The following is a 14,103-nucleotide window of genomic DNA, read 5'->3' on the forward strand; positions in this document are numbered from 1 at the left end:
AGAGAAGGAACCATCAAAGGCGAGGAAAACACAAACCTTCCTGGGAGATTCACAGGACACCAGAGCGCGGCTATGCAACGTGGTTAAGTGTGGAAAGAATTTGGGGCAAACAGACCCAAGTACAGCAGTAGAAGGAGGACGAACGACGGTTTTCCCCTGTGTACGTCGAAGGTTATTGGGCCAGTCCATAGCATAGAGAACTTTTCCCCAATTTACGAGGACCACAATAAAGGTCTCCAGCTGCTTGGTAACGAATTCGTCACGAAGGAGATCGGGCGGTAAATTAGCTTCTCAAGGTAAGTCTCAGAACAAGAACCTCCCATAGGGTAACGTGCATAGACACGGACTCCCTTTTAGAGGTCAACTACACCGCAATTCTTCATGGAATGCTTTGAGAAAGAATTTAGTTATGATGCTTGGGATAAGCCAAAAAAAAATGAAGTATTTCCTTAGAACAGTAGAGTTAACTCTATACATAGGCGTAGAGGATTGCTGGAGCGACCCATGTCGGCAAAATGTGTGACTACAAGGAAGCCATCAATTTTTGCCAGAAAAGATTTAAGTAATTCCCAACAACCGGAAGTGGCTCGAGAGTTGGTCTCTTGACTACTGCGGTACAAGCCGTTACAGTTTAGGGGATTCAACGGGGTCCATGTACTCTGCGGAGAAAAGAGGGAAAGAGAAATCGTAGAAGGCGTTATGGCGACCACTTTCCCGGGTGTGGTCTAGCATCTTGCATTACTTAAAACCTCTGTAAGTGATGACCTGGTACGTGGTCTGGTCTGCTGTAGCTTCAAATTGAAGAATGTGCCGCTGCATGATTAGACAAACAGTTCTGTTTATTCGTAAGTTATCTGTATCCTAATCCTATCCCAACCAAACTCGTAGAATGTCCTGATCGATCACTGCAAATAATTAACCTTTCTCTGGATTCTAAGTACTCTCCCCGTGCGTGGGAGCCTACTTTGGTACGGCCGCTGTGAAATAAAGATGGTTTAGACACAACAGGCCTGTTAATTATCTTTGCGTTTGTTTCAAAACTTATATACTTTGCAGTTGCTAAGCAATTACATCATTATCTGTTCACTAACGATCTGTTCTCTGAGACGCAATCGCCATATCGTCCGAATCAAAGCTTAGAGACCGCACTGCAGAGAGTCACCAATGACATTCTTCTTAATATAAAGAACCAACGCGTTACGTTGCTTCTGCTCCAAGACGTAAGCGCCGCTTTTGATACCGCTGACCATGACACTCTCTTGCAACGACCACAGTTTTCTTGCGGTATACAAGGCAAAGTTCTCTCTTGGTTTACGTCATATTTGTCTGGAAGATCTAAAAGGTATTGATTAATGAGATGCTCTCTGATGAGTTTGTCTTGGAATGTGGTGTGCCTCAGGGTTCCTGTCTTATTATTTACGTTGTATGCGAGCAAGCTCTTTTAAGGTTGTCAAAACTCATTTGTCTAAGGTTCACTGTTATGCAGATTATATATAGGTTAAAGTTTCGTTTAGTTTAAGTCGTAAGTCAAACCAACTTTCAGCCTTGAAAATACGGCCAATTGCATATCGGACATTCATTTGTGGATGTTGAATGATGACCAGACTGAATTTATCATAAATGGCACGCCACAACAGTTGAAAAAGGTCAACATACTAGTTTCATCATGGGTAACGCCAAAAATCATTCAATGCCCACTGCGTGGTATCTCGGTTCATGGTTCGACTCTAGGATATCCATGTCAAAGCATAATCTGAGGTTCGTTAATTTTCGATTTGTACGACGTACAACGCATCAGGAAAAATCTTTCATAAAAGTCAACCGAGACTCAGTCATGCGTTCGTATCCAGTCGACTTGGCTGTAGAAACAGCTTATTATAAGGCTTGTCTGACTTCACAGTGAATAGCCTACAACGTATACAGAATGCTTGCTTATCTTTTAAATTGGCTCTGTAGATTACAGTGGAATTAGTGAAAGCTTTTAATTCAACTTATTTTGCCTTGTTTGTTAACAAGTTCCAACCAATTGCGTAGCTCTATAGGTCGACATATCAACCACACACAGTCTATAATCCCTTACTGAACGAAAAATGGAATTGCACAGATTTGCGCCTTGTAAATATGTCGCAAAAATGTAGAAACTGAGGAGTAAATCTGGGGCCAAGATGGTTATGGCCACTTTTACTTCCTTATTTACGACCCTGGCCTGTGTTTTTTGGTAAGAAAATGTTGTCGTTACCGTCTTCACCTTAGGTTAACTCCTCCGTTTTCACAATTTTGCGGCGTGTTCCCCTAATTCCCTTCCCTAGAAGCAAGCATTTTTGTGAACAGTGGCCATACGCGACTGCCAGCATCAATACCGTAGTCTTTATTGCAAGCAATGACAGAATTTGACCAAATTGTATGTGGTCATTAAAAAACGAGAAATTTGGAACATGCTGCTAAACGACATTCAATTCAGGTTGCTAAGACTCCGAACAACAGTACCGCAGTGTTTCATTAACATTTCAAACGGAAACTAGACGACCACAATGCCAGGCAGTGATGACATGAAGTTAGGGTAAGTAAAGTGAACGAGGTAACTCGATACGGTTACGAAAGTTAGGGAAATTTGTTCTTGGGTGATACTCCACCCAATTCATTCGAGGAAAAATCTCCATTCTTGTCTCTTTTCTGGGAAGTATCCTGTTCTCCGTGGAAATGAACTAAAAGTAACTCGTAAGGCACCATAAAACCTCTTGAAATAATGCTAATAAATCACCATTGAATAACGAAGAGGGTCTTGATTCGGGCTTAAGAGCTTGAAAAATTTGGGTAGTCTATTTTTATTCACCAATTATTATGATGAAACGCTTAGCTGTAATGTGTTGGTGACAGTTTTATTTCTGCTTATTTTTCATGATATGATAGGAAATAAAAAAAATTAATTAAAATGAAAACTGATATCTTAAAATCTGTATACAAATTGTAGCAGTTATATGGTTATACAAACAAGTCTGACGGTTAAATTTGGCATTTCTTTCCTCTTTTTTTCAATGCAGTTGCAAATCATTTTTTATTACTTTCTGTTGATATTTAGAGACTGCCTTGTTTTGTTGAAGTGATCTTTTAAACGACGATACTTGAAAATATTTTTTAATAATTTTGTTAAACTTCTTGGATATCACGCATAAATTTCATCAGCTTTACTAAAGCTGACAACTTTTAAATATAATGTTGCTGTCCATCGAGATTTGGATCAGATTCTTTCGAGCGGTTCTTTCCATTCCTACAAGGTCTCCTCTCCCGGCATTTTCAGGCGTTATTCTCTTTCAGTTCTTATGCTGATGCTTCTTGATTTCCTTTCTCTTGCTAAGTTTACTCAACAACTTGTGCACTTTCCCCATCTTCGTTCGCTTTTGTGCCATACCCGGCACACCACCACCAAGAGCACCTTGAATGACATTAGCCATCGGTCCGCCCATACCCCCTCCCATCTGGCCTTCCATTTCCTGAGCTCCCGTAAACATAGCTCCTGCCCCGCCAGCATTTCCTAGTCCTCCCATGCTAGGCATACCTGTAAAACAAGAAATACGAAGGACGAATTGGTATGGTAGATGTAGAGAGTCAGACCAAATTATTCCTTAAGGCCCTGTTATCTTACAATTTTGTTATCAGAAAATTTGCTAGAAAAACTGCCCAGAGTTACACCGCTTGAAATGAACATGTTTCGCAATATTTTTGTTGTAGCTATGAGTTACACGATGTACAAAAAAGTTTATTCGCAGTGCCAACTGAAATAGACAGTTTAGGAGATACGTTCACTTCAGTGGATTTTACCAGGATCCTCTTTGTGCAACTTGTCCCGCAATGGCGAAACAAAATTGTGAAACAGATTGCAAGGAAAACTGGCAAGTGTAACGGGGTCCTTAGGCCATATTAGGGACCTTAAGCAACGAGAACGTAGACGTCCAGAACGTCATGAAGTTCGATATCTCGCTTGATGGAACTCTCGAGTCTCGAGTCAGAGCACTGTAAGAGAGAAAATGTCATTTTCCGGTTGCCATTTAAGATCCCTTTTATTTGACCAAATAGAATTCAGAATGATTGAATCCAGGACATCTTTATCTTACCTCCTTCCATGTTCATACCCGCGATTCCACCACCCATTCCTCCAAAGCCTCCCATTCCACCCATTCCACCCATACCAGCCATTCCTCCCATTTGCGGAAGTCCTCCCATACCACCCATGCCTGCCATTCCTGCCATTTGCGACATTCCATGCATACCACCTGCCATGCCTGAAACAATAAGAGAATTTCAAACCTGCATCAATTTGCCGACGATATCCATGCATAATCCATCTAAATGTTCTGAATGTCATCCAAAAGATATCTACTACAGTTCGGTATCATCAGAGATATTATTTGAAAAATTACGCGCTGCAACGAAAGCTTTTGAATTTGCTCATGCAGACCAGTCCCGGACTTGGTTCTTTACCAGTGCGAAACATTGCCATTACATTGCGTGGCATTGTGCAAATCAAAGTTGTTCATTTACTCAAGAGTTTTGATACAATTAATTTTTTTTGTTGAGTTGTTTTGATGGTGAGTGCAAAATGGCGGAACATTTCACTCCTTTCACGAGGAGGAAATAGGCGAACTATTGACGGACGACATCTGCTATTTGGAGAATATTTGGAAAATTGAAGAAGTCTTCATCTCCTAAACTTGCCGATAAACATGCACTATCGAAGATGAACGGAAAATCGATGGAGGTAAGCATGTTTGAGCTTGTTTTTAAACTAGGGCTTATTTTTAATGAACAATAAAACAATTTATTAAATTTGGCTTTCGTATTATCTGAAGAGTTATGGAGATCTCACGGCCTCGGCAGATAACACCCTCCGAGATCTCCATAATTCTCCAGATGTTACTCAGCCTCCTGGGTCTTAGACGGCAGCTAGACCATTGAAGTAGTTGTTCTTATCTTGCTCATTCTTCTCATCGTGTATCATACACACCTGCTTCACCGCCTTCAATAAACTGCTTTGAGATGGGTGCGCCCTCTTGAGAGGCTCCCATAGGCACTCCCATAGGTCCTCCCTCCATGCCTTGTTGCATCTGCATTGCAGCAGGTGCAGCCATAGCTCCTGGCATCTGCATGGGCATACCTTCCATTGTGGCCCCACCTCCTTCACCGATAGACGTAGCTCCAGCACCAAAGCCCATGCTTAGGTCTCCCATCCCTCCCATTCCTCCTATTCCATTCATTCCTATAAAAACAAGACCAGGAAAAAACGGAGAGATCAATAATTGCTGCAACACATTCGCAAAGAAATCCATTCGTCTCGATTGCTGCTCCAACTCCTTTAGTTACATCCAAAAACCGAAGTTTCGTCGTATTTGGACGTTACAAGATTTCAATCCATACTATCTAACTTTGCCTTAGTTTACAAGGAAAGAAAGGTCTTTGGTTTCTCGGTTCGGTGGTAACTTCGTAGTCGCATGGCATTGAACTATATCTTTTAACTTCCTAAAAGTCACAGATTTAAGAAAAACCTACCTAGGGGATTTAATATAATTTAAGCCATCTTACCACCAGCTCCTCCCCCCAAGGTTGGCCCAGCATCCATAAGTCCTGGAACTGAAATGAGAAAAAGGAAGACAGATAAAATAAGTCTGACGTTCCTTTATTGAATGAGTCCAAATTCTCAGCTAGCTTTCCTACTACTACTGAAGTTGTTCAAAAAATGTTCCCGTTATATTAGACATTGTGTAAAAGATTGCTAAAAGAAACTGATGAGAAGAAAACGTCTTCTTCTAATGTTAGTTAAAGAGTTTACTGATTTACTATTAGTTATTAGCGTGGCTGAGGGAAGGCAACATTTAATTTAGCATAGGGATTTCCATAGTTAATTGGCAAATGAAATCACACGATTTTGAGTGAACTGTTCAGTGATAAACATAATTTTTATCCTCCGGAAAGAGTTATAGTATCAGTGAGATTCCAATTTAAACGGCATTCATTGGATTATGTGTCACCTTATTTTAATACGAATAAGTTAATAGTAATTTCTGCTACTCTCGGCTTGCTTTTGTGACTTCGACTTTTTGCTGTCAATGTTTTCATCACACCGAGAGGAATGCGACAAATCCTCAATCCGGCCATTTGTTAATATGTTTCTCATAGTAACATATTCCTCATAAGCACAGCTGGTGTAACGTTTAGAACACCTAAAACGGTGGTGGATTGTCCTTGTCAATGCCCGAAAGGCCACTCGTGCTAAATTGGTGCTGACTTTGAGCCCCCGTAAAAGATTCAAGATCCTTTCATGCCATCTGTTCAAGTGTAAACATTTCAGTCCTTTTTTCCTGTGAATTATCGCGTGTTACTGAAATGGCGATAAAACCAATCAGTGGTGAAAAATGATTACCTTAAATTAAGCTGACGTCTCATTGTTGGAGTACTCAACAAGTGTCAGGCTTTGGCATGCAATAAGTAAAATTATGTTTTAACCTTGTTGGAAATCGCCAGATTTTTTGCTTGAGTTCTCTGTCCTTGACATACCTTGTATGATATTCCCATGGCGATGATGCCCTGTTCATATGTGCCAACCACAAGAAAAGAAGGAGCTATTACTAATTTAAAAGAGAAAGCTACTTACCAGGGAATTATGAACACCAAACACTCCTGGCAAACACGAGCAACTGTCAAATACATTTTTTTTTATTTCCAAAATCGATTAGAATGCTTTTTTTATGTGATACAACATGGTTAGAAGTGTTTTTTTTGTTTTCTTCCTTCAAAGGAAATTGTATCGCAAAAGTGTTGTTATTGATTTCAAACTGCGTATGCTACAGATGGTCCAACTTCAAGGTAGGCGAAGCAGGGTATGTGTTTTTGTGATCTATGCGTGTTGGCTCGCCTTTCGAGAAGCCAGCATTATTCGTCGTATGCACGTATGTATTTTTGTTCTGAAAAAGTTGTCCAAAATGTCATTTTATGCCGTGTTTGTACTGTGAATGCTGTAACATGATCCCTTGGTGCGTACTCTTCCAGCACGAATGTCTAATTCATGTATTTTGTAGACACGGTTAATCCCAAGGAACTGAAAGTGCGGATGTTCTTAAACTAACACCTCCACAATGCAAATGAGTCTATATTAAATTATTGAGCCCTCGATTGTAATTACACAATATGGAAATGTAATTCCATAGAATTCGAGACTTAACAAAGTATTTTATATTCCTTGGGATTAATGAAAATAAGAAGACGCTTTCCTCCATCGTACGCTGTCGCTAGTTTAACTCAGTACCTACCTCCCTGTTTTTTGGTTGCTTTGTGTGATACATGTCCTTTTTCTTCATGAAGACCAAATAATGAGAAACAAAACAGAATGAATAAAGTTTCCTTTTTCAAAGACTAACGTGCCAGAAACGTTCGTGACAACAGTGAGAGGACTACTTTGCCGTGGCGGCTGCACAATTAATTTCAATAGGAATACAGAAAAAGATTTTCACAGCCGAGGTAAAAACTATAGATCATTTTAACATGAAATCACAGCGGCCATGTTTGGAGTACAAAACAGTGAAACGGTGGCTATGTTTGATGTGGTGTTTGGCCATAGTCCAGTAGGGATTGAACTCTATCTCGTGTTAAAACCGTTCTCTAGTTCCAAGAAACTTGCATAGTTGCCACCACGTGAGTGAAAACAACCTAATATAGTATGCTAAACTGGATAGGCTGCAGTTGATGGGTCTTTGGAGGAAGAGGAACCTTTGAACATGAGCTTACTAGTCAATTTGCCCTGTTCCACTTTGCAGTTTATGTACAATATTTAAGTCTTTCGACGGCAGTAAATCACCACTTTCAGAAGATGGCAATTTAGAAAACTACTATTTACAATAAATAAAAACAGCCCGTATGTCTAGCTGTACGATTTTTCCTAATTAACGTTTTTTATCGGTTTTTGTTATGAAGTTCTTGTTAAGTTTAACAATTCTTTCAATAGTACTCACTTGAGTGTTTCCGGGCAAAACCTGTAAAAGAGATAAACAGTATGAGACAAGGTTTCTCGTAATGATGACCACTTTATTTCAATGTAGAGATGACTTAAGAGTAATTGTTTTTGTCAGACTTTAAAATAGCAGCTTTGCTTATAAATTAAAGTTGTCATAGTTTCATTATATTGACCACTGGTGTAAGCTTAGTTGCAGTGCTAGTGTGTAGGACTAATCAAAGTTGCTAATAGTTCATAAAGTATAGGGAAGAAGGAGGTCTTGAAATTTAATACGATTTCTTGAACTCCAGCCTTAATTTGCACTTTTTAGAAGTGAGAAATCGTTCTTTCCCTGAATATTGAATGAGCCACTCCTTTTGTTTGATTTAGCACGGGCATTTTTATCGCACACTTGTCGATGAACCCAATATGTCAGTACTAAAAGCTACCACCCAACTTGAGTCTTACTTAACCCATTCGCCCCCGAGCCGCCCGTAACCGCCCGTGCGGATCCAGGTCCCTTCTACTACTTTTGACGTCATCAGTTTTAATGGTCATGGAAAACTTTACCCGCTTACTTGTACAGAGTCAAGAGATCTTGAAAACCATACCAGAATGAGCACAATTTAGTTAAGGACACCGGAGAAAAAGCCAAAAAACCATGTAACATTGATTTGCAAGGCCCCGTGCAAACGGACACAACATTGTTGGCCAACAACTCTCAACTTTGTTGGATGGTACATGTTGCGTCCGTTTGCACACCCTGTTGCATGTTGTTGGATGTTGTCGCGCAAAGTTTGAAACCGGTCAATCATTTCAGCCAACAACTCCCAACATTTCTTTTGTTCCGTGATTGCCGAAGCGTAACGCAACAATGTTGCATCCGTTTGCACAGCTCTTCCAACATTGTTGGGGCCAAGCACGCTCATTACGCATGGTTTACAAAGACTGATGGGTTGTATCCTTACCAGACGATGGACTGCAGGTCCCAACATTGATGGGAATTGTTGCATCCGTTTGCACACCACTGCCAACACGCACGCAACAACTCCCAACATTGTTGGCGCAACGATGTTGAGAGTTGTTGCGTCCGTTTGCACGCAGCCTAACATGTAACATTGATTTTCGATGAAAATCTTGTTCAACTACCCACCTGCCTTTCCTTTCATCTAATGCTAAGATCCTAAAAGCCCTCTTAAAAACTTTTCACACAGAAATGAAGGCTACTAAATGCCCAGCAAAAGAAACGAAAAAGAGGCAAGAAAAGCTTAAGAAAGAGGTGAGGAGAGAAAGCGAAAAGTAAGCGTCAATACTGCTGTGTCACTTTTAAACCCAAAAACTCTCTCGAAGTTTTGCTCTCCGCGCATTCTCGAACTTCGCAAGCTAATATTTTGCGTCTGGATCAGAAAGCGGTGAAGTGTTCGACCTATAAATCTATAAATGTTTTTATGGTAAGTTTTACCTCTTTATAGCACACTGTGGGTGAAAATTTACAATAACCCAGCTTACCGATTTGAGTGTAGTCAACACTTATTATATACTTTGAATAGTACACTCTGCTTTACTATTGCTAGGCACAAATGTTACAATACTCTTTCAAAACTTGTGATCATAAACTACGCATGCATATTACGTACTGTTATCGAAAGAAATGATCCTGCTTTTTTTTTACTCATACCCGGGTATGAAGCATTTATACAAACCTTGCTATCGTCAAAAAGTGACTGAACGCTGCAGAAACACAAGCAAAGTTCTTCAAAACATACGTTGTCATTTCACTGTTAAAAGTGTAGTAAACTCGCTAAACTCTGGGAAAGTTTACTATAATAGATCTCAGGAATTTGAAAGCTGAAACTATAGACTACATTTTCCATGCCAAATTTGCTGGGACGCATAGCCTTTTCCGTGAAAAAAGCTCACTATGTTTAAAGGATGTCTCTTGTATTATTGAAAAAAAAAAGTGGAAAACTGGATACTCCTGTACAAATGTTAGTATAAACGAGCAAATAAATGAATAAAGCAGAAGTTGCCTTAGCCGTTTGACTGCGCTGAGGTTTCAACAAAAGTAATAATAAGGTAAACTTTCTGATTGGCTAAAAAACATTGCACAACTTTGTGAACTAATTAGATCATTCCTTTGTATGCATTCATTGGAGCAAGGCAGAACTGATTGGCTCCTTCTGAATCAATCAATCCTAGCTCTATGCATTTTTATTTGGTTGATTTGGTCTTTTGCTTTGGGTGATCCATGTCCTTTTTATTCATGAAGACCAAATAATGAGAAACAAAACAGAATGAATAGAGTTTCCTTTCTCAAATTCTAACGTGCCAGAAACGTACGTGACAACAGAGGACTACTTTGGTTGATATGGGCGTTGGAAAGCATAATCTTCTATTTTTTCAATTTCGTCTTTTTTATCACGCATGCGCACCTTATGACACTTCCATCATTTACATCATGTAGTTACCTCTCGCCAAATATTCTCTCTTTCTGACGGGGGCTTTGGGAGGTTCCGGGGGTTTAGGTGGTTTGGGAGCCTTAGGCACATCGTACTGATCTTGAACCATGGAAACTTCCGGTATATCACCAGGACTGGGCATACGTGGTATCTCTTGCGGAAAGATATGCATATATGGGACAGTATGATAAATAAAGCCGTCTGAGCCTAAAACAAATGGAAACTCCGGTGTTTGAGGAGTGTCTGGTGTTTTGGGTGTTTCGGGTGTTCTTGGAGTCTCGGGTGTCCGTGGAGATACCGGGGTACTTGGCGTCTCAGGTGTAAGTGGGGTGACAGGGGTCTCTGGTGTCCGGGGCGTCTCAGGTGTTTCTTTAGTGACCGGTGTTTCCGGTGTCCCTGGTGTTTCTGGTGATAGAGGAGTGTCTGGTACTGGAGAATGGACGTCTCTTGGCCGAGCATGGATCACATCTGGAATGGTGATGTAGCTGATAGTGCTCTTTTTACGTTGCACAGTACTTTAAACTAGTTTTAAGCGTTTACTCCGTGTTTTAACAGGTGTGCAGCCTGTATGTGTGAAATTTCAGCATTTGTCTAATGTTACTATCAGCTTAAAAGGAGTACAAGTAGTCAACCTTGACGTTGGATTTTATACAACGGACCAAACTTACCAATTAAGCGACCTTATTCATTAACCTGTCTTATAGTTTTACATTACAAATATATTATTTACCTATTCGCAAAAGTGCAAACTACATTCAAACACGCTAATGAAAGCCCAATAACCCTACTAGCCCCAAATCATCTTCTTCGGTTACATATAGCTACTGTTCTGTTGGTACAACAATGCTCTGTTCAGTAATATGTTACCGATAACAAATATTTTTGAAACTGAAAAATTCTAGTGCAATTCGTATCTAAAACCTTCCATTTCTACCGCAACTACTCTCTTGAGTTGCTCATACACATGTATGTCTTCACTGTTATCTCATTTAATTCGTCATACAAGTATGTGTCTTGATTTAGGTAATTTGGGGGGATGTTCATCTTTATGTAACTTTTTCTGACTCAGCAGCTGGCATTGTATTAGTCTCGATGCGATTTTCCTTTCTGTGATAGTAGGGCACTGAATAAGTTCTAGGAACAAAATTATGCTAGCATTGTTCCCGCGACACTCTTGAGCTGTTCAATTGATGTTGAAACACATTTTGTATGTTGTATATATGATATCGTTTTTCTCCATCTTACGCATGTTGCCTACTGTGCAACAATAGCGACATATATACAACTTACTTTAACTCTGAAGGTGACTACCGCACATGTTGTCGTAACGTCAGTCAACATCATTCTTAGGGCTATTCAGGGCTACATTTCCCCAAGCGGTCAAATTCAACTTACTTATACTGTGTAGCAATGCCGTTTACTGCTAGCAATTTGTCTTTCTACGTGTATGTCGCTTAAGACTATGAACAAGAACTTCCGGCGCAACTGGGAAACCTGCTTCATTGTGTGTTTTTTCAAGATAAATTTAAGAAATCATTCCCCCGATTAATAGGATTGCTATGTTGAAACGTTATTTCAAAGGTATTGACAAAGGCAAGAAAAAGTCACCTTGGCTCCTCCAAAGAAATTTAAGGAATGACTTCGAATTTAAGGACTGACTTCCTTTAATTCTTTTTAATGAGGAAACCCGTTATTGCGACCACCTGGAGGCCCGTGAAAATCTGGTAGACGTGGTGTTTTCAAAAAAGGAATAAAGACTGAGAATAAAGACGTTTTGTCCGAGTAAATGTAGTTGTAATAACTAAGTAGTGTTATTAACAGAGGGGTCGTAAAAAATACAAAATACAGTTTATGTCAGTATCAGCCTCCTGCAGGCAAAGACTATGAGGAGAACTCTTGGAACTTAAGAACGATGCAGTTTGAATTAAACTCCCCGCCATGGCCTTTAATTTGCCCGTAATAAAAATGTGAACGCAGCCGTGACGGAATCGTATTAAGTACAGGTGTTGGCTTGAATAGAACGGTTGCGAGAAGGTCAAAATCTAGGTCGATAGAGTGTCGACGCCACCGATAAAAGTAGTGTATAGCACTTTAGTAAAAAGGAGGTCTTAAATGGTGTCTGTAATCAATCCCAAGGGGCTGTCATCGAAGATCCTCCCCTTTTGTATTTACTATTTGAAAGAAGATAAAGAAAATATTTTGACAGGGATTCTTCATAGTGAAACAGTTGTTCACCTTACTGTTTTCGCTGAAATTCGTGCGTAATAATTGAGATTTTTGGAAAGGCGAATATTCCATTCTACACAATATTATCGCCAGTTTCAAAGTCTGTGTATATATGGGTTAAATCTAAGTACACTCACAGCTGGCTGATGAGAACTTTCTACCTGAATCATGACAGCTTGGTTTTGTTTTGTTTACTGTGAATTTACCACCAACTACAAGGACGCCTTTCCAAAAAGGTCTAAATACACGTTATTATACCTTGTGGTTTTGTCTACGATTGTCCCATGTTATTGTAAACTCCAGGTTTCAACAGCTAATTTTGATTTAACTTTTTAGGCTTTATCTTTATCGGGTTAAACGGATTCATCAGGATCTGAACCACTTAATATCAGCACGCTTTTCGATTATAAGATTGGGCCATAACACGACGTAATTATACAATCGAAAAAAACTCACCTCGAGATGCAAGGGTGATGAGAAGCGTTAGAAAAATACAACTCCAATACTTCATAATGTCTGTAGAAATGACAAATAATAAATTACGAAGATGAAACTTAAGTGTTAGAGAAACTGTGTAATTCCAAGGCCTTTGGGCTTCATACGCTAACCGGGAGGATTTTGTGTTAGCCTCGATCTCCATGCTTAACTTGAAATTAAGAATATCTGGGTATAAATGTGAGAGTTGTTAAAGAAATGGGGACTAGACCTCGCCTAAGGCGTCAAAAGCAGTTTTACCTGCAAGAATGTCACGGCAGTTAGAATCAAGGACACTTTTAATGACCAATTTCTTGACCAACATTTGATGAATTTCTTTATGTCCAAAGCTGAACTTGAACAACTAATAAAAACAACATTTTTACTAATAATAACAATTTTTTTACCTCTCCTGGCGAACATACGAGGAACAGTAAACTTTGGAATGTTTTGAAAATAATTTATCAACTACACCATGTAGGCAAAACTATTATGTAAATGGCTATTTGGTCAGATATTTGCCGCAGGCTCCTCTTTTGAAACAAAAGTTCCCATACACATTCACCGTGGACTTACCTTTCTACTCTGTGGTTCGGACGATTTCACTCAAGCCTTAAAAATCTCCTATCGTGTGGCAGAGGGCCTGCACTGGAGAAATATCATTTCGTAAGTAACACGTGTGTTCATATATTATAGAATAGATCACTGAACAATGTGACAGGAACAACAATTACCTAATGTGACTCATGACAACACTTGTACAAACCAGTTATATGTAACAGCACTTCGAACAAACTGCTTTTGCCTTTAAGGCATCCGTGCAAAGCTCAACTTTGTAATAGAATTGAGAAATTCCCATTTTTTCATGGAGATACAAAAATGTTTAGATTTTCTTCGTTCTGACTAAATATTTTATCCGCCTACTGGTGACAATATTATTTAGCCCGCGTGAATTACAGGTAG

The 14,103-nt window shown here is 39.6% G+C and overlaps 1 protein-coding gene across 9 annotated transcripts; it reads right to left on the reverse strand.

The window, feature by feature from the left end:
* Positions 1–2,904: 2,904 nt before the first annotated feature.
* On the reverse strand, positions 2,905–13,890 carry LOC140940268 (uncharacterized). Of its 9 annotated transcripts, XM_073389184.1 has the most exons (10): positions 13,875–13,890; positions 13,717–13,788; positions 13,123–13,182; positions 8,001–8,021; positions 7,302–7,343; positions 6,499–6,579; positions 5,578–5,625; positions 5,003–5,254; positions 4,113–4,280; positions 3,104–3,556 (listed from the first exon to the last, which is right to left on the reverse strand). In XM_073389184.1, the coding sequence occupies exons 3-10, from the start codon at positions 13,175–13,177 to the stop codon at positions 3,312–3,314; spliced, it is 912 nt and encodes a 303-aa protein (XP_073245285.1). In that variant the 5' UTR covers positions 13,178–13,182; positions 13,717–13,788; positions 13,875–13,890; the 3' UTR covers positions 3,104–3,311. The 9 variants fall into 9 exon arrangements, with proteins under 9 accessions (XP_073245284.1, XP_073245285.1, XP_073245292.1 ...); XM_073389183.1 differs by lacking the exons at positions 13,717–13,788; positions 13,875–13,890 and adding an exon at positions 13,548–13,710 and having other exon boundaries at positions 2,905–3,556; XM_073389191.1 differs by lacking the exon at positions 7,302–7,343 and having other exon boundaries at positions 6,550–6,579; positions 13,875–13,889.
* Positions 13,891–14,103: the final 213 nt, after the last annotated feature.

The sequence above is a fragment of the Porites lutea genome, chromosome 6 (genome assembly GCF_958299795.1).
Source record: "Porites lutea chromosome 6, jaPorLute2.1, whole genome shotgun sequence".
NCBI lineage: Eukaryota > Metazoa > Cnidaria > Anthozoa > Scleractinia > Poritidae > Porites > Porites lutea.